Source organism: Aspergillus ochraceoroseus (genome assembly GCF_002846915.1).
Source record: "Aspergillus ochraceoroseus IBT 24754 chromosome Unknown P175scaffold_2, whole genome shotgun sequence".
Classification (NCBI taxonomy): domain Eukaryota; kingdom Fungi; phylum Ascomycota; class Eurotiomycetes; order Eurotiales; family Aspergillaceae; genus Aspergillus; species Aspergillus ochraceoroseus.
Genome location: NW_024468477.1, coordinates 2,372,758 through 2,392,818, shown reverse-complemented (window position 1 = coordinate 2,392,818; position 20,061 = coordinate 2,372,758). Strand labels below are relative to the sequence as shown.

At 49.7% G+C, this 20,061-nt stretch overlaps 5 protein-coding genes across 5 annotated transcripts; 2 read left to right on the top strand and 3 right to left on the bottom strand.

Annotated features, from left to right (window-relative positions):
• Positions 1 to 50: 50 nt before the first annotated feature.
• Positions 51 to 3,444, bottom strand: P175DRAFT_0555618 (Hsp70 family protein). The gene is made up of 3 exons (XM_040900643.1): positions 3,363 to 3,444; positions 3,175 to 3,307; positions 51 to 3,107 (listed from the first exon to the last, which is right to left on the bottom strand). Exon 3 carries the CDS (start codon positions 3,086 to 3,088, stop codon positions 86 to 88), a length of 3,003 nt encoding a protein of 1,000 aa, XP_040754348.1. The 5' UTR covers positions 3,089 to 3,107; positions 3,175 to 3,307; positions 3,363 to 3,444; the 3' UTR covers positions 51 to 85.
• A 124-nt stretch (positions 3,445 to 3,568) lies between these two features.
• Positions 3,569 to 5,623, bottom strand: P175DRAFT_0522035 (misato family protein). Its single transcript, XM_040899235.1, has 6 exons — positions 5,612 to 5,623; positions 5,439 to 5,557; positions 5,156 to 5,358; positions 4,619 to 5,057; positions 4,012 to 4,559; positions 3,569 to 3,944 (listed from the first exon to the last, which is right to left on the bottom strand). The coding sequence occupies exons 2-6, from the start codon at positions 5,508 to 5,510 to the stop codon at positions 3,683 to 3,685; spliced, it is 1,524 nt and encodes a 507-aa protein (XP_040754347.1). The 5' UTR covers positions 5,511 to 5,557; positions 5,612 to 5,623; the 3' UTR covers positions 3,569 to 3,682.
• Positions 5,624 to 6,075: 452 nt separating this feature from the next.
• P175DRAFT_0491362 (uncharacterized protein) lies at positions 6,076 to 7,977 on the top strand (the record flags this gene model as incomplete). The annotated part of the gene is made up of 1 exon (XM_040895835.1): positions 6,076 to 7,977. The coding sequence occupies one exon, from the start codon at positions 6,076 to 6,078 to the stop codon at positions 7,975 to 7,977; it is 1,902 nt and encodes a 633-aa protein (XP_040754346.1).
• A 520-nt stretch (positions 7,978 to 8,497) lies between these two features.
• On the bottom strand, positions 8,498 to 10,938 carry P175DRAFT_0522033 (uncharacterized protein). The gene is made up of 6 exons (XM_040899234.1): positions 10,724 to 10,938; positions 10,624 to 10,658; positions 10,488 to 10,557; positions 10,264 to 10,431; positions 9,843 to 10,201; positions 8,498 to 9,791 (listed from the first exon to the last, which is right to left on the bottom strand). Exons 1-6 carry the CDS (start codon positions 10,840 to 10,842, stop codon positions 8,650 to 8,652), a joined length of 1,893 nt encoding a protein of 630 aa, XP_040754345.1. The 5' UTR covers positions 10,843 to 10,938; the 3' UTR covers positions 8,498 to 8,649.
• A 153-nt stretch (positions 10,939 to 11,091) lies between these two features.
• P175DRAFT_0514931 (uncharacterized protein) lies at positions 11,092 to 19,836 on the top strand. The gene is made up of 4 exons (XM_040898830.1): positions 11,092 to 11,392; positions 11,468 to 11,631; positions 11,699 to 11,920; positions 14,510 to 19,836. The coding sequence occupies exons 1-4, from the start codon at positions 11,182 to 11,184 to the stop codon at positions 19,703 to 19,705; spliced, it is 5,793 nt and encodes a 1,930-aa protein (XP_040754344.1). The 5' UTR covers positions 11,092 to 11,181; the 3' UTR covers positions 19,706 to 19,836.
• The last annotated feature ends 225 nt before the right edge of the window (positions 19,837 to 20,061 follow it).

Genomic DNA, 20,061 nt, shown 5'->3' with positions numbered 1-20,061 from the left:
CTCGAGAAATAATAATAATAATGTATACGATAGGATAGATAGACAGACCGAAACAATATTAAAAAAAAAAAAAAAAAAGTCATGACTACAACTCGTCTTTCACGTTGGACTGGGGTTTCTTTCCCTCTTTCTTCTCCTGGGTCTCCTGGGCCGGTTCCTGGTCCTTGGACGAGGTAGGCTTCTTTGATTTGTCGGTGCTGTTCTCTTTCTTGCTGTTCTTCTTGGAAGATTGGTCGTTGGACGCCTTTTTGGCGGCCGCGCCCATCTTCTCGTAAATGCGGTTCATGGTGCGTTCGAGCTCCTTGAGACGGAAGTCGATCTCCGCCACTGTTAGAGCCGGGTTATCCGTTTCGGTCAGCTGCTCCTGGAGGGCAAGCTGGGTTTCGAACCATGTGTTGGTGGACTCGTAGGTCTTAGACAGGCTGGTGAGGTCGGATGGTTGAAAGACGGAGTATTTGGGGGAAGCAGGCTTGGGAGTGCTTGTGGCAGAGGAAGTCTTGGAAGAAGTAGAGGTGGCGTAAGCGTCATCGTCGAGGTCGTCGGCGTCGGCGGATGGCGAAGGGATTTCGGAGCTGGAGGATTCCGTTTCGCTGGTGTTTGATTCAGGAAGATTGGCGGAATGGATTTCCTCATCTTGTTGGATCTGCTTTTCCATGACATCCATGACCATTTTGGAATTCTTGAGAGTCTCCCGAAGTAGTTCCACGCGGGCTGGACGAGCCGCGTTTTCTTGCTGCCGCTTCAAGGCTGGATTGACAACGTCTTTAAGAGACTTCAATTTCTCACGCAGTTCCGACGTTTTGGCGTCAGCGCCGTCCTCGTAGATCCAGTCACTGGCCGCGGAAACTTTCTCGGTAAGGTCGGTCAGTTGCTCGGGCTTCAGTACTTTCGTGAACTCTTCGTCCTCGGTCAGGTCCCGGCTCTTGTAAATGAAAGATTCTAGTTCATTCAGGGCGACCTCACGGAGGACGCGGTCACGGTCCGAAGCATCAAACGCATTAAGGCGGTTCTTGATGCGGGCGAGTTCAGCTTCAGATGGAGCAGGGACGCCGAGCGGAGTGGCGACGAGGCTAATAGGAATTGTTTCAAGCCGAGTTTGGGGTGTTGCCTTTTTGTTCTCTTTCACAGAAGTAGGCGCAGCATCGTCTGCGGAGGACGTCGATGCTTGAGGCTCGTCGGCCTCCAGGGTAATGGACTCGCTGGGCTCTCCTTCTTCACTAAGGGCCTCCTGCTCCTTCTTGGAGCCTAGACCAAAGAATCCTTTGACATCCTCGACAACGCTTCCTTTCTTGGAGGTTTCTACTTCACAGCTCACGGAACCACCCGAGACTTCAGGAATACCATTAAGAGGATTCAACCTGATAGAAAACTTGGTGGTGATGTTTGCAGTTGAGCACCCGAAGCTATCCTTCAGCTTATCAACGGAGGCGGTCAGATTCTGTGTCTTCACGGAGAGGACAGGTAGCTCAGCCACATCCCCATTAACCGGCACTTGTTGGTAGAAGCTAAACTCAAAATCTTCCAGGTTCTTCACGGTCACTTGCTTCTCTGGTCCAACTTGCGAAGTAGGTGTGAACAGCTTCTGCTGTCTTTCCTTGGATTCTGAGGGCCACTTCAGCACGACAGGGTACCCAGACGCATCGCTCGCCCGGATGTCCTTGACACGAAAGCTCGGACTGAGTCCGGCTCCCTTGAACGCCGCACCAAAAACCGCGGCCTCGTCTGCATTGACATTGGTTCTAATCTTGCTAGAGTCTCCGCAAACCTTTTCTAGCTCCTTCTGAACAAAAGGTGCGCGAATCGCTCCACCATGTAGAATGATAGAATCGATATCATTCAACTGCAATCCTGCTGCGGCCAAGGCATCTTCAAGGGGCTTTCCAAGACGAGCGATATGTTGCTCTGCGAGCTCCTCAAGCCTCGAGCGGGAGACACGATACTTGAAGGTGAAGTCCTCCTCGTAGAGACTTTCAAAAGACGCGCTGGTTTCAGTATTGGCACTCAGAACCTGACGAATCTTTTCGGAGTCCTTCCAAAGTCTTGCCATTGTCTTTCCATGTGCCCGCAAATCCTCAACAGCAACACGGCCGTTTAGTTTCTTGTCGTCAACTAGCTGATCAACCATATCCTTAACGAGGACGTCGTTCAGGGAGTCACCTCCGAGTGTCTTGTCCCAGCCCGCTCCCACAACCTGAACCTCCTGTACTGTCTTGTTGAATCTGCCAACATCCTTCATTGTACGGCTCTGGAAGCGGAGAACGGCGGCGGTAGTAGAGCCGGCCCCCATATCGTAAACGACGTGGTACTCGGGCTTCTGTCCATCAGAGACACTGGGGAATGTTCGGCTCATGGCGTAATTAATCCCAACAGCAAGCGCATCGCTGATGAGAGCATCAACATTCAGACCCGCCAATTCTGCTGCCAATTGCAAACTCCTCTTTTCATCCGCGGTGTAGAACGCAGGATAGGTAATCACGACATCTCTAATGTCGGATCCCTTGCCAGCCAGACCATCAGCGTTGGCTTTGATTTGTTTTAATTGCATAGCCAGAAGCTCTTCGACAAGGAAGGCCTCTTTCTTTTCCTCCTCGCCAAGTCTGTTGCTTCGAAGTCCGACGGTGCCTCGCTCGCCGGGGGCGCTTTCCAGTTTCAGTGCCGGATAGCGTTCATGGTAGGTTTTGACCACTTCATCCTCTCCACCATTGAAGGAGAGTCCAATGAGCGTCTTGAGATTCACGTAGACATCATCGGGGTATCGAGCAGACAGCGCAAGTGCGTCGCCACCGTAAAATCGTTCTGGGAAAACAGCGTCGCTCTGCCTTGAGGGTTTGAAGGCAACCGCAGCGGACTCCTTGCGCTTCGAATCCTTGGTAAGGACAATTTCCAGAGGGATTCCTGGCTTAACTAACGCGGCTTTCAGGTACTCTGTGCCAACATCGATCCCGAGAACTGCAGAGCCTGCGGCAGATGTGGGAGCGGGGAAGCTTAGAAAGAAAAGAAGGAACGGAACGATCACGACGGAAAGGATAGGAGAAGAGGGAAAGAAGTGTAGCGAGCTACATGATCGTCGTCGGCCGCCCAGAGCCATGGTCTCTGTATTCCGCCTGCTGCGATGGGATCTAAATGTTAGCTAAAAGGTGTTTGGAGACATTGAGAGATTGACGAAGAGTATACCTTCTGAGCAGACGGTAAGAAACACAGCAAAAGAGGAAAAGCCTATGCTAAGCAGGGGAATTGTGAATAAGTGGCGGCAACCAATTAGCAGTACATTTAAGACGCAGCGGAGGCCACAGACGCAGGTACTGTACTAGGTATAGAGAGTTAAGAGAAAGCAGGGCCAGGAAGAGAAAGGGGAGCCATACGGGGGATGTTAAATCAGGAGAGCCATCCAAAACACAAGGACACTCCGTGTTACTGGCCACCTGGCAGTAAGCCTGGGGAAATGGTTCAACTGATAAAAAGATGCAAAAGGCCGAAGAAACGTCGCGGCTTCGAGAGGACACGTTGGGATCTCGAAACGGCATGTTTGCACTGTTTGGCCATGTCCCGTCCTCGGTCGTCATTTTCCGGCGTATTTGGGAGGGTTTCTATTTTATCAACGGAGGATAGATAGTTTCATTCATGATCATTTATTGAACTGCTCGATCGAAAAGGTCCCATCTGAATACTTGATACGATATTGTTACTCATCGTCGAAATCAGAATCGCTCATCCATCCCGTTTCGTAAGATTCTCGGATCTCTCCCAACCCATTGACGAGATTCTCCCGCTCATCTACCCCAATAACTCGACTTGCCGCTGTCTCCATCCCTTTAATCTTCTCCGCGGTCCGGGAAGACGCGGAGAGTGCAGCAAGAACATTGATCTTCTGTTCAGAGTTTGGCGATGCGAACATAGTGTTCGGGAAGCTACCCAGAATTGGAAATTGTAGAGAGGTATGGAATCTATGTGGTCGGTGTGGGAGTTTTGTTAGCAAGGGTGTCACTAGCAGCAAGTATGTGTCCGTCCCACCTGTGAAACATAGGCTCTGAATTATACAGCCGTTTTCTCCTGGTAATACCTATATCCTCTCCGGAGGATGGCTCGTCCTTGTCGTCTGGATCAACTCCACGTAAAACCTGAAGTTGATTATAGATATGGGATTTGTCGCTACTGTAACCATCGTACGTAAAATCCAAGTCAAATTTGCTCTCAGCTTTAGAGGGCTCGGTTCCAAAGACTTCTCCCCTATTGGACTGTTTCGCCTGTATGGCAGATTGACTTTCAGCGCTCACTTTTGACGAGAGAATCGAACACTGAAGCTCAAATATTTTGTGAGTGCTGTCGTCCCCGGCCAGAAGGGACTCAAAGTCTTGGTAAGGACGTAGCCGGGTCGGAAGAGTTACACTTTCCATGGCTACGCTAACCAATGCTGAGCTGTACCATTCTGAATGGGGGTTCAGGTGAAGGGACGGGGGAACCCTGGTTGGCGGGTCGAGAATGGGTGTATATAGTGTCGATTGAGGGGAAATTGCATGAAGAGATCGGGCTTTATTCATATCACGCTTGAGTCTGGTAGTCTGAGTTGGGTGTGCTTAAATTAGCTTTGTCAAATAAAATCGACGAACTGTAAACTCACTTGATGGACCCTTTTGCCGTCTTCAAGAGCCCACACCAGGACAGCTTTCTTCCCATACTCGTCAACAAGCCTATCAATATACCTGGCGGCAAAACCACCCCAGGCATCATCAGACCCAGTAAACAACTGTAAAGCGCGCAGTTGATCACATTCTTCAACAAAAGGTCGTACATCCCTATCAAGTAGGTCGTGCTCCTTGTCGATATCATTAAAAAGATCCTCCCCAATGGTCCAATCTTCAAAGGGCATAATCTTTGAATTTAGCTCATAGTCATTCAACTGAACAATTGAGCGCGGGTGGTAGAAAACTCGATTATAATCGGACCAGAAGCGCACAGTTTCCGACGAAAGTGGTTGTGGAGCAGTACCTTCATCAAGGCTCTTTTGGTAATTACTCGCAGTGATAGGCGCTAATTTGTGTACAATTTCTTTGCCGTCCCTGTATAGAGGGGAAGCCTGATGAGTTCGGGCATAATGAAAAGTGCGCAAGGATATCGGATACCCCGCTATGGATAAAAGAAAACGAGAGGAGCTCACCAGAGGCCTTGTCCAGGAGTTGAATCCTCCGATAGCTCGTACAAAGCATTATGTTTACGAAGAGTGCCAAAAGCCCCCTTTAGATCATATATCAAGGTCCTCGGCGTGAATGTCTCACCACCATCTGCCCCGATTCCAGGACGGAAATGGACGTCATGATCTACCGGCGAGTCGTCTTCTCCATTGTATGTGAAGTACGACTCCTAAGAAATATTTTTTTTTTAGCTTTCTGCTATATATATATATAGGGCAATTCACACATAGAGATATCACGTCAACCAACCTGGAGATTCCAAAAATGGGTGGCCAAGTAATTTGCCCGTTGTCCCAATTGAATTGTTAGAATTTCATGCATGGTTGGATGAGGGGATTACTAAAGGCATTGACGAATTGTGGGCGTATCTGGGGACTTAGTAGGTGTCCAGACAGACGAAGCAACAATGAGGTAAGACATACTTGAATCCTCAAAATAATATCAAGACGACGGTATGTTTACATCGAACAAGAATCGACCCCTCAAAGAATTGATATGCTAATGGAAAGAAGAAGTCATGATCACATGTTTTGACGGCGAATTTATCAAAACGCACGGACCTTCTTTTGAAGTTGGAGCCGCGTCTTCCATTTTGGGGATAGCGTATGTCATATACGCACGTGATATGTGATGACCCAGTTTGGTTAGCGCTGCTGTCCTGGGCAACGGTCACCTGATGAGGGACATCAACCGAATCGGGCCATGTTGACATGTTTTGTGGGTGCGTCACTCTGGAGTGACAAGCGACACAACTTCTCTCCATAAGCAGACCGTTATTTCAGTCCCATCATCCACTCGAAATTTTCTTGAATCGGGTGTCATGTTTTAGGTCAACATCAGTTCAGTCTACTAACCTCGACAGCTCTCTATTTCCCTCCATTCTACGATGGATTCTCCGTCTAGTGTTCTGTCTAGCCCATCGAAGGCTCTCAATCCGCTATCGCCCGAACGCATCAACCAGCAAGCAGTGCCTACTTCGCCTTCCGCCGCTGCCGATTTCCTGCGTCTTCAACGCAAGGGAAACAGAGGTCTCTCCGATGTCCAGGCAAAGGTCGCCTATTTGAATCATCTGTCTCGCGGTAACAGTCCAGCGGCCGCGTCAGCGCAAGCAGCAGCATCGGCAGGAGGTGCCGCCGCACTTCAGCGGGCCATATTGGGGCGTGAAGAGGCAGAGTCTGCTCTCGTCAGAGTTTCAGGTCAACTTTCCGAATCTCAATCCCGCGAACACCGGATTAGTGAGAGGCTTGAGTCTTTACTAGAAGAACTGCGAAGTGCCAAGGAGCGCCAGGCCCATGAGAGACTAGTCTTCGAAAAGGAAATCCGGAAATCGCGCAAGGAAGCTTTTCGTGCCGGCTCTGCCCTTGTGAAAACACAGGAGGACCTTAAGCATGCGAGGATCGAGGCAAAAATCCTGAAGGAGGAGGTTCAGCTCGAGCGAGGAGCAAAGGAACAGGCAAAGCAAGAGGCATTCGAGAGAGCATATGCGCTGGCAGGCCTGACGGAAGAGCTGGAGGTTCTTAAAGGACAACTTCGTTCCGCAGAAGCCAACACCCATGCGGATACCCTAGAAGCCCAAGCTCAGCAGATCAACAAGCAGGATATTGGAAGGATGTCATTAGCCGAGGGAGATCTCGCCCTGCTATTGACTCCTACCCCGCGACGGCCAAAGCGATCTGCCGAGGACCCAAATATTACACCCGTCGCTGAGTCCACCGATCCTACATGCGTTCAAGATACCACGCCGAAGCGGCAAAGGCTATCGGACATTACACCTCAACAGGGACCCCGGGAGTTCGTTGTCCCATATCAAGTACATGATCTTATCGAGGACCTCAGATACGACCTTGATTTGGAAAGACGACTCAGACTCAGAGCCGAGGATATGGTTGAATATATGAAAGTTGAATGTATGTTCAACCGATGCACTTGCCGTATTCGTGAGGAAATCGAAAATGCCGCTCTCGCCAAGCAACAGATCCATACTATTGACCACCACGAATGTCAGGACGAGATGGAAGGCCACGAGGATGAAAGCCATAACATTGCCTCCGCCGAAACAGTGACGTCTGTCGACGATGAAGCCAAGGTTATCGAAACCAAACAGGAGGAAGAGGGGGACGGGGCGGAGGAGAAAAGAGAGGGAGAGGGAGAGCCGCTCATCACATTCTCTCCAGTGACCGGAACCTTCCGCACTATTCCCTCTCCTGTTCGAGGATCTCCCAAAAAGCAGATTGAAGACTCTACTTCCGAAGAGCCCGAACCTCTAGCTGCTCACCGCGAGAGCGAATTGGAGGCTCAACCCGTATTTGCCAGTCCCATTGCGAAGTATGAATCCCATGCGCATGAAAGTCAATCTGAATCAATTATGCAAAGCGAAGCTTATTCCAGAGATTTGACTCCAGGATCTCACAATTCTCCGATGATTGCTGAAGCGCAGTGGCAAGCTCGATTTTCGACCGGGGAGCATGCAGAGAACGAAATTGTCAGCCTAAAAAGAATTCCCCTGCGAACCGATGATGAACAGTCCAATCGCTTCGCTACTGTCCCAGGTACACCAGTCAGCCGGGAACAAGCGTTAGCTCAGATCAGAGCCCGACGAGGGAGAACCAGCACCATGAAAAGATCTGTCAGTGCAAACGACGCTGCACTCCGGGCTAGTGCGATAAGCACAACTCCAGTCAGAGCAGCGCGACGGATCCCCGGGCTTCAACATACCGATCCACGAGGCGAAGGGGCTCCAAGGAGTCGCAGAGACCTAAGTGCCCCCATGCGGATGCTGCATCATTGATCTCCACTATCGCTTTATGATCCATATGGATACCTGGAAGACTTACGTCCTTTAGTCGAAAAGCTGACCAGTCGAGGTATTCATTCATGAAACCACAGTCTCTTGATACCCCAGCGTTCCAAGCGAGATGGCGTTGTTCTGGTTTTTGATGTTATTCACTTCTGCATTGAAAAGGCACCCAAAGAGAGTTGTTCCATTTGTCTTGCCTTTCACTTTCACTCGTGACACTTGAATTTGTGGTCTCGGAATTATCTTTTTCTAGTATTCTTTTCTTTTGGGTTGGGGGTTGATGGCGTTTACAAGCCGCACTCAATCTATTTCATCCCATTTTGTATATCCTTCTTACCGTCGGCATAGACTCCTTGACTCATAGTCATAACTTTCTCTTAGACCCGCGATTGTCGCGCAGATTTCCTTTGTTTTGCATTGCCTTGGAATATATGTTGGCCCTCTCCTGTCTTTACTTGGCTGTCAGTACATAGTTTTAATGAATGTCATCCTCAACCGCTTTTATCAAATACGCAGATGCCCTGGATTTGTTATATCCTTTCAAATACATAAAATAAAGGCTAAATCGAACCCAGTCATATAGATGAAACACTCAAGACTTGTTGTAAACACAAGTATATATCCCATTGTTATTAGAACAAAACCCCTTCCTATCACATCATATCAGATAATCGAAATCCCACAACATCTAATCCTCGCGCTATCAACATAAGCCGTCCGTCCCCACCACAGAAGAACCAATTCCTCCACAAAGATACGGTCAGCGGGACTCCAGACGTCAAGACCCATCTCTACCATATCCTCCGTGCTCACGGTAACGGGGCCCCTTTCTGTGTCTTGGTTTGCGGTCTGTGGCCGTGGCCCTAACAGTGGAGAGGTTGATTCGTCTTCCCCAGCAGCCGGTCCGATAAGTGCTTCGTCGTCGTTGTCGTCGTCATCGCTCTCTAGACCGTTGTTTGTGGCGTTGTCACCATCATCGTCGTCATCGTAGGGGGTCGAGACGCCATTGTTGGGGTCTTCGCCGTTTTGGCTGTCGTGACGGGCAATCACGTCCGATAAGGTGATGAAAATGTCAGTGGTCAGTTGTCGGAAGTAAGCTACTAGGGCAACTTCCGGTGGCTGTTTTGGGGTTTCCATGGCTTGAATGCTTCGCTGGCGGACTGAGCTTGAAGGCAGGCTTGGCAGACTCTCGACACTAGCAAGGAGTCGCGCGTCCTGCTCAATTTGATGTTCTTCTTCCTCCTCCTCCGAGAACCCGTCGCGCTTTTCACCGGCGGAGGCCCACCAGATGAACGAGGTGTATGCGAGTCGGGTCCACGAGAGGGGTTCGACAATAGGGCTAGAGGAGAAGGTTGATTCCGCATCGGAGTTGTCGTCGTTGTTCGATTGGGTGTCCTCGTTCCGGAATATATGGCGCAATGCCTTGCGTAGGGTCTTGTAACGCCGTACATCCCGCTGTGTGGCTTTCAGCTCCGTTGCTTGGGGCGTTTTCTTTTGTGGGGATGGAGTGAAAAAAGAGACTGTTGGGTACACTTTCTCTGCAGCCTCTTTGGAATGAGAAGGGGGGAGAGTGACAAGGACATCGAAAAGCTCGGATTTCATGCTCAGGACACTGTCCGTACTGCAAGCAATCCAGGCGCAGTCAGGTTCGGAATTGGGCGAAGCCCCGACGAAGGAAGAAAGGTATGGGATGTCATAAACACCAACGTTGAACAGCGGACGTGGGCGCAGAGAGGGTAGCCCCTCGAGAGGGAGCAAAGGGAGAAGAGAATTAGGTAATGAAGCCAGCAAGGACAAGTCGTATACTAGACCACAGTTAGTAAGAGGCCACACGAGTCAAGCGAGATATGCCGTACCATAGTTACAAGGCGCGTGCACCGGGGCTTCAGCCATGAGAAGGACCCTTTTGCGCAGTAATGCGGCTCTGTACAAAGGAAATAGAAGAGGACCAAAGGTGTCCAAGAAATCAGGAAGGGACGAAGCTGGGTGGAAAGGTGTCAGGGCCGGCCTGGGCGTTTCCAGCACGATCGCATCGCTAAAGACGCGATTCCTGTGCGAAGCATCTGGGCGGTCTCCGTGGGCTCTTAGCCGGAGACTGAGAGGGGATTCAAGAGGGGAATCAGGCGGTACAGCTGACACGTCGTTTGCAGAGAGTTCGTAGGTGTCCCAGTATTCGGATAATAGCCGCATGTTAGATACATCTTCTGAGTACTGCCTATCAAGGGCGACACACATTAGAGTCGATCATCAGTGAAGCGGGTACTTGGCGCCACTTACAGGGCTAAATCCTTCAACTTGGGAGCATGTCGCCAGCTTTTACCTAGCCTTCCAGAGCTCAAGGGAACAAGAACTCCCACAGCGAACATTTTCGCATTACGCTCCGCTTCCTCTGCGGGGCAATTTATAAACGCGCTGATACCGGCATATTCCTCGTGAACAAAATAGCTGCACAGCAACAGGGGTTAGTTACCTAGGGTTAAGTCCCAGAGCTCAACACGTACACTAAATCTTCCGAAACATGGTGTAAACCAGACGGTAACGACTTATACTCGACGGCTCCTTCGACTTCGACTATTTCCCGTTTTGCGTGAACAAGGTGTATACGTAATGATATTATGGAATGAATGCATGACCTACCACCGGGAATTGAACGTTTCCAGGTTACGACGTATCTGTTATGATTATTCGGTTAGCTCTAAACTGACCAATGGAAAATACTCAGGATATAAAGACTCACCCAGCTTTAATATCAAAGTGAATCACGAACAAAGCTGCAATCGCTGGCGGCGACTCGTTGCCAACGATGCGGGGGACATCAAGCCCCAGGGGCTTTTTTCTCAAGGAGGCAGGGTCCATCGCGAATCTACGCGTTAAAAAGAGCGTAATCAGACCCCATGAGAATGGGTGGAAGCAGGTAGAGTCACTTGGGGGGGCCGCATTGGAGGATGAGGGGATCCCGATCATTAAGAATCCTGGGAATCAATACGAGGAGGTCGTCACAGCTGTGGCCTGAGGTACCCACACTAGCCAGATATGGGTTAGTGGGTCGTGGATTGTTATCTTGCCTTTTTAGGAAAACAGCTTCACTTCCGACATCATCGCTAGGAGGACTTTCCTTATTTCTCGTCCAGAGCTATCTATGCTCAGTTAACTGGTTTTGGGATAATTCATTTGCAGTTTTAATGTCCCAAATATATGGCAAAAATGGACCCCCCTCTTCATCCATACTATCCCCTCAATGCACAGATCGACGGATATTCACCCAATGAAGCCTCTCTTCTCCGTTTAATATCTACAGCTGGTGTGGGCGTCACGGTATTACTAGGAGCTACTTATGCTCTCTCTGTATGGATGCGACCGAGTCTTAGCAAAACCGATCAAATCGCAATCCTATGGTTTGTTCTCTGTACGACACCCCCCCTTCTTCCTTCAAAACAATCTTTCACAGCACTACATACTAAGAAGAATCACCATCATCTAGCGGGAACTATCCATTGCTTCTTTGAAGGATATTTCATTGTCAATCATGAGTGGATGGCAGAAGCTGAAGACTTTTTCGGCCAACTATGGAAAGAATATGCGCTTTCTGATTCGCGCTATATGACCTCGGACACTCTTGTTCTCTGCATGGAAACAATGACTGTTGTAAGCCTTCTCATTTCAAAGCCGTATAGAAACTTGATCAGTGAAAACAGCTAAGGATGTGGAATAGCTATTCTGGGGCCCGTTATGCTTCATAGTTGCGTACTCGATCCTCACTAACCACTCTCTACGACACCCGCTGCAGGTCATCATCTGTATGAGCCATCTTTACGGTGATAGCTTGTACTACGCAACAAGCCTATTCGACCACTATGTCCATGAACGGTCGTATTGCCGTCCTGAGCCTTTTTACTTCTGGATCTATTATTTCCTGATGAACTTTATCTGGATGGTTGTTCCTTTCTGTAGGGTTCTCTTTCATGATTTGCGAGGCCAATAACTTACACGTGTTTATAGATTACCTCGTTCAGAGTATGAAAACGATATCCGACGCTATAAAGACAGTAGAGTCTGAATCTGTTGGCCGGAAATCGAAATAGATAGAAGGAGGCTCCCCCCCCTCTTTTCAGTTCCAGAATGTCAAGTTTATGTGAATTAACTAATTCAAAAAAAAGTAACCCCGAAATGTTGAAAACAATCTTACTGACTTCATCCATCTCATTCATTACCTTGATAATTCGGCCAAGTCATCAAACCTTAACGAAACAAAATCCCAATCAACTTTGCTCCCTCTCAACCGACTCCTTCTCTTGCAGAATCACCTTCCCCTCACAGAAAGCTGCAGTTGCAAGGTAAGCCAGACCAAACACCCCCCGCAACAACAGCATACGCAAGTATCCCTCCGTAGGATTATCTGCCAATTTTAACCCTATGCCACCATTGATGATCCCTAGTAGAAGACAACCCCGACCAATCCAGACATGGACGTGCACCCGCGCTATTCTCGCTTGTATCTTGCGGAACCGGCAGTTCCCAGGATTGTATGGCTCGTGTTGTTATGGAGCGAGACACAGCTGTCAGTTTCCCCCAGTAGCAGCGCACGGGAGACCAATAGATATGCCAGAAGAACGAGGATACCTACACGATCTAGAAATCCACATCTCGTATAGCAGGATGGGAGGTAAGGAAGACAAGTCGGCTTTTGAAAAAGGAAATGATGCAGTAGCGGACATAGGATGACCGGGCCCGAGTCCTCAACATGACACAGCTCCATTGGGCCTCGAGCTACCTTGTAACTGCCATGATTCCGAGCTCGGCATGAAAGCTACGCCCATCATTCAGCATGGGTCGGACAGAGAGGGGGTTTGCAGAATTCATTCAAAACAGGAGTGGCTCATCGGCGGGTATTTCCATGGCATTCCTTTTGAACGAGCATCATAAGTTCTGTATGTACATGATGATGACTGTAAATGTTTGGTCTTGGATAAAACCCTTAGTCAATATTTAGAAGGATAGGTAGTTAACTAACTAGCGCATGGTCTGCTTCATTTTATAATGTGAATTTGCTCTCCTCCCGGTGACTGCTTGCCTCTGGATTGACAGTCCTCCACAATAGTAGTCAGAGAGAGTTCTGAATGGAATTTTGACCAACCCCCTTGCATGATAATAGAAGTTAAGCGCAGAATGAACAGAGTGACCTCTGTATGCTTCAAAGTCAAGTGCATCAATAAAGGGGAGAGCATGCGGTTTATGTATGTACGTCCAGGTGATGTGTCGACCCTTGGGCCACCAGCCAATTGATAGCCGTGCATAGGTACTCCGTAGTAGCAGGGAGAATCGGAAATTCGTATTTTTGACCTTTGAGAAGTTTACTCTGGTAGGTACGGAGGATAGGTACCTATATCCGGAGTTACAGCGTGTCCGCGGCCGATCCCAAAATAGAACCCTTTTTAAATCAGTGAAGTATGGAGTACGGAGTACTGGTCGATTGATCGACGTGACAGGAGCCATCGTGAGAGGACGCGTATTATGTATATCTGATCAGACAGCAACAGTTTGCTGGACGCTCCACAGCGGCCCAATGGCAGCCACTAGTCACCAGCCACCAGCCCCGTTACTGTGGACTTCCTTAGGAGGAGCTCAACCCGAGTGAACAACCAAAGTTGACGGCGTCCCGTTGGCTCTGTTGGCGCCCGCTCTATTTCTAGGCCAGCCATGAGCTGGTTTCCCCGGCAGCCCACGCACTAAACTGGCACCTTTGAAGTTTGAACTGTAGATACACATCAGGTTTTCTTCTGGGTCCTGGAATTGTAACTATAGTTAGTTAGTTAGTGGTAGGTTCTGAGTAATGGGGCTCGAAAGCCGCGGTCGCTACTCTTTTTTCTCTCTCTTTCCTACAATTTTCAACCCGTCAGTTAGCAGTTCGATTGTCATTTTTTTTCCTGTTGTTTTTTTTCGTACCTTCACTTTTGATCTCTTTTCTATTCCCTTTTCGGCTTTGAGTCAATCAATCCTTGTGATTTCTCCAGCTGACACTCTTCTTCTTGTCATTTGCACCTGCGGTCGCGGGTTCAGCTGCGCTAACAGCTATTACCTATCACTCTCCCACACTCTTTTTTTTATATTCTTTTCAACCGTGCCTTCTTTTTTATCTCACTATTTTGGGTATCCCAGAACAATCCACTGGGGTCTTGTCTGTTATTTGTTGTTAGTGTTGTTGTGTCAGGCAGGGTATGTCGAAGAGTGAGTGTTTTCCCCTCTCTGGCTATATAAACAAAACAACACCTGCTGGAAATGACGTCGTCCGGGCTCCTATTTCCATCCCCCTATCAACATCCCACAACAATGAACAAACAAGCTAGAGAATCAAAAAGGAGAACGGGATGGTTTACTTGCAATCAATAAATGTCTCGGATACACGCTGCCGTTCGCAAAACCATGCTGACAACTGCCGTTTTTCATCCAGTTCTCGATGCCGACTCCTGCCAATCCCAACAACCCCTCCAATCGAGGGGGCAGCACCAAATCATCCCCAACCAAGCAAAAGCCTCTCGACATCGGACAGCCTCTGGGCATCTATGATACCAACTCGGTAAGAGCAAAGGTCCGCAAGTGGCAGCAACACGGTGGTGGGGTTATCACCGCCGACGAGGTAATTTACTATGAGGATGAGGAGGAGAACAACTCCACGGCTGAGTCCAAATCCAAGCCAGCAAATGATAAGAAAAGTTCCAATACCATTTCTGCCGCTACGACTAGAAATCGGAGCAAGAGTACCCCGCGAAAACGAGTTATTAGTGATGAGCATTGGAAGTTGAATCGAACGCCCACTCAAGCGCCCACGGCCAAATTGCCCGCACCTAGACGGATCGCAGAGTATACCACGAACGATTCCGTACAATCCCCTCGATCGTCGAAGAGCGAGATCTCAAAAGAGACTAATATACCGTCTCTATCGTCTCCCCACGGTCGAGAAGGAGATAAGGTGCACGCAACAACAACAACAACAACAACACCTCTCGCACTCAGGGAGCGGAGGAAATCACGGCCTTCGCACGATATCGACTCGATTATAGAAAAGATTGAAAAAGAGCATGCTTCTTATAGTAAATCCTCAAAGCCTTCATCCCGCCCGACAACCGCAGAAAAGAACCGATCTAGCGTGCTATCAGAACCATCGGAGAGTCCTCAAAAGAAAGACTCGGTGCTAGATGACGATTCCGAGTGGGCGACGAGCGAAGCTGACTTTTCTGAACTATCGAGACGGCGGGCACGAGGCACAAATCATGGATCGAAGGCTCGCACTCCCTTGAAGCCTCCTAAAGGTGGAATATTTGGACAAATGCTCGATGAGTCTAGAAAGATGTTTTCCAAGCCGGAGCCTCCCAAGCAGCCAGCGCAGAGCCGGGGTTCGAAAATTGAGACATGGCTATCTAACACCCACGATCCGTTTCTGGACGATAAGGAACCTGATGTGGAGATTCCTGCGCCCTTGAAGACTCGGGGAAATAGAAACAAACAGACCCCAAGCAAGACAGAAGGAAAGGATGCAAAAGGCAATCATCCATCTAGCCCCGAGCATTCCGTAGGCAGCGACACTTCTCGCAAGCCCTCCAAAAGAAAAGTGAGGAGTAGGGAAGGCACCCCCGGGAGCGACCGTCCAAGGTCAAGGAACGACAAGCCAAATGTCACGACATCGTCAAGAGATGCATCCCCGTCTCCGCAGAGAAGAAAATCTAGCGAGCATAAGCAAAGCAACGCTTCTTCTATCACGAAGGAAGATCCGACCTGCAAGGCTGTTGATGGGAAAGAAGGTGTCCCTGACACTGAGACATATTCTTTCTCGGGGGAATCTGAAGTGTCGGGTAACAATCCCCCTGTGCCACTTGTTCGGAAACGACCTTTCCCTAGCACGGGCGTTCGTCGCCTCTCGACAATTGCCTCTGTTGAATCAATGAGTACGCATGATGACGAACCGTCTCAAATAACCAGTTCAAATGTCGCGGTAGAAAAACCAGGATCTCCTCCAGAGGGCAGAGCTGAGGCGGAAGAAAGGGATCAGTTTGATCCCAACTCGCTTTCCTTGGTTTCGGCGCAGGTGATGAAGCGACTTACCACCCATGACGACTTGATATCGGTTCTCTCTTCTGCAACCACAAGGAGCAGGAGCATCCGATCCGCCCGAAGCCTTCGAGGCAGCAGGAATCGCAACGCGACAGTCACAGACATCCTCAGGGAGCTAGCTTTGGATGAGGAAAAGTATATGCGTGAACTCAAAACCCTAGTGGGTGGTGTGATTCCAGTGCTACTAACATGCGTGCTCTCGCGCTCAGACTCGGCTGTCGCCGCTGGTCTTTTCCACCCATCAGCAGACCCTAAAGATGAGCTGAACTTCACTAAGCCTATTGTGAACATGGGTGTCGCCATTGAGCGCCTGAAGCTACTCCATAAGAGGATTCCTCATGACAACACATATTCTCTATTACAGTGGGCACATGGAGCGGAGAAGGTGTACCATGAATACTTGAAGGCATGGAGGCTAGGATTCAAAGATGTGGTTGTTAATCTAGCTCCTCTCGAAGAGGGTGAAGAGTCAAAGAACGCCGACTCAAGGAGTCTGGACGAGGGTATGTCAAGAGATGAGCAGGGAGACGTGGTGGACAGTAGCGGACAGAAAGTCGATGTTGCATACCTATTGAAACGTCCGTTGGTGCGCCTCAAATACCTGGCAAAGTCATTCAAAGGAATCAGCATGCTCCAGCCGTCACCCAAGGCAGAAGAAGTCGCCATGAACTATCAGAACCTTGTTGCAGAGGCTCGCCGCCGTGCGCGAGATGAACGTGCGAGACTTGAGGACGAATCCGCTAGCGTCATCGATTCAACTCGCGCAAGGGATCCTGAAAGCCTAGGGACTCTCACGGGTGTAACTATTGATAAAGCTCGAAGAGTGCGGGCTCGTGATTTCTTCAACCTGTCAATTTACCATTCCACTGGCCAGGTTATCGACTGCCGTGCGGAACTTCTACTCAGAGATAATATCCCCGAAAATGGACCTGGCGGTGACTTGCTTATCTGTGAAATTGATCATTCGGATCGCTGGTTGCTGTTCCCTCCTATGGACCTTGGGTGTATCTCCGCCCGAAAGGGTGATAAAAAGGGAGAGATTGTAGTCATGTTGCGGAGCGCCCCGGGACGGAAGCATTTCCAAGAACTCCTATTATTACGCATCGACGAGGAGGAAGTCGGATTTGAATGGATCCAACTCTTAGGCTTGAACCCCGTACCACCGGCCATCTATCGGTCCCAGAGCTTTATTGAGCGGGCGAAGCAGCGACAACGTGCGCAAACTGTTTCCTCGCCGAATGAAGTTTCCACGGCTCACCAAGCTCCTCCCAGCCCTAGTAATATCGCTATCCCCATCGGGGAGAAGCCAACAACCAAGGCCTCGCGACGATCCTGGAACCCCCAGGAGCAATGGTCTGATCCAGGCACCGCCGAGTCGTCTACAGCTACCGAATCACAGCTGTCATTAAATACCGCTATCACGCGCGACTCAGATTATGCCTCTCCAGAACCAGAGGCACCTTCCAAGTGTTCGCCACAACCTCCATCTACTATCCTCCACTCGAGGGATCCTCGCAAGATTAACGCTGGCGATGACAAATCCTCTCATGGTCTCAAACGATCAAAGGCAAAGAGGATTTCGAGATATGGAGAAAGCAGCCCCCAAAGCCCCCTTCTCCCACCGGACGCTATCTCGGATAATGCAGTCTCCTCAGCTTCCCCTCGCGATAGTGATAGCATGAATCGTTTGGAACAGGCTGAAGCATCAGCCCACAGAGAGCACAAGACACCAAATGAACAACAGCCAAAGACTCCAATCAGGGCTGAAGTAGAGCAGAGCTCCCCACGGGTTTCCTCTGTTCCTTCAATGGATCTTCCTTCCATCCCGAAACTTAGACAAGGTAGCAGCCACACATATATCCCGGACCTTGAACCAGATGAAGAATGCGATGCCTTTGATTATGCTGAACTTCCTGAAACACCTACGAAGACAATGGCTCGCTCTGGATCTGGCTCCGATTCTGGTGTAGCAAGTGACAACGATCCCCCTCAACCACCACCCCATTCCCGTTCACCAAGTTCAACTAGTGGGTCGAGCCTCACAAATACACCAATTCTAAGTCCAACGGCTGCCCGCATCAAGCGCCGAGGCTCTTCGCCCTTGAAACATGAGTACGAACCGTCTACTGCATCTGATTCGTATTCTGATTCCGATACCTCAACTGTGCGACATTACGACATGTACTCGGACTCAGATACCGCAACGGATAGCTCAGACGAAGATTCTGGAGATGACCTGCCACTAAAACCCAGAGCCGACCATCCTCAGGTAGAGGGCCAGAAATCTGACCATTCACAAGCCAGCAGTACTTTGTCATTGTCCAACTCCACACGCCAGGCTGGATACCGATCGGTACCTTCTCAACCAAGCAAGTCGTCCACCGCGATGGCAACGGTATTTGTCTGGTCCGATAAAGGTTCTTGGGAGAGTGTCCTCCCAGATGAATGCAAGATCATCATAAGTCCGGGTCTCGTTGAGGCGTATGAAATGAAAGATGATCCCCTCGGAACCAACGACGATGACACCCGATCGCAGACCGCTCGTCCGCTGGTCGCACTTGAATTAACACCACTTGTACCTATACGCCGAGGCACAGCCATCGATATCAGCATCCGCTCCCCGCCGACCGCACGGTCAAAAGTCACCTGGAGCAACAACATTATGCTCCGCTCCCGGAGTGCAGACGAATGCGAGATTCTATACGGCCTGATAAACCACTCCCGCATCAATAACCCAACCTATATCGCTCTACAAAATGCCCGCGGCCCCCTAGCCGACCTTCCCGCACCTCTTGAGCCTGGAGTTAAAAACGCCAGCGGCTTCTTCGGCTGGCCTCGGCGCAGAAAGAGCTATCGGGCATCGAGCTCTCCCCGCTCCGTAGCGGACAACTCAGAAAGCAGCGTGGGCACAATGAGTAGTGCTTTCTCCGCACTAAAGCGCTTTGGCGCCGGAAGCAAAATGTTCAGCATCTCCCGATCATCCGTTACATCTCGCGGCGGCGCCCAAAAGGAAGATAGCCTCTACTCGAGCTCTGCCGCCTCAGGCTCAAGGGATGCTTCCAGCGGTGGCATCGGCCGCATGGCAGGCGCCATCAATGGCGTAGATGGAATTGGCCTGTCCAACGCAAAGATTCGTCTCTACATCCGAGAAACCCAATCAAAGTGGCGCGATATGGGAGCTGCTAGGCTAACAATCATGCCTGCATCTCCGTCTCCAGAACCACGTCGTCCAGACACAGCAGGAAGCAGACGGAGCGACGCCAGCGGCACAGCCACAGAAGCCACCGAAACCATCGGCCTAGGTACGGATGGAAACAGTCCTCCGGCCTCCGGCGCCGCATCCCCACGCCGAGGAATCGAACAACGAAAACGCATCCTCATTCGCGGCAAAACGCGCAGTGAGGTCCTCCTCGACGTCTGTCTCGATGAAAGCTGTTTCGAACGTGTAGCGAGAACGGGTATCGCTGTCTCCGTGCGAGAGGAAAATGAGAACGGTGCGATGCCACAAAAGGGCGGCGTCACAGGCGGATGCTCGACTGTCTATATGATCCAGATGAAGGGGGAAGCGGAAGCGGCTTATACCTTTGGGCTTGTTGGGAAGGTCAAGTACTAAATTGGATAGAAAGCCTAATAGGGATGTTTATGAGTGATTTCTTTTATATGAGTTGATGTGATATGATGTGATGTATTTGACTTGCATATATACCGGATCATCCTTATTGTTAGAGTATATAGCTAATTATTAATTTATTATATAAATATTTACTAGAGTATTAGACTATATCTATTTTTATTGATGCTCAATATATATAAATTTTGTAGAGGGAATTGGTTCAGCTACCTCAGGCAGAATGTTGTTATATTACCAGAATCTGTATCTACTACGCGTCACTCGATGACCTCTGCAAGACATGAACATCATCAATATGAACCCCGGCTGGAGACTCCCTCGCCCATTCGCAGACCAAG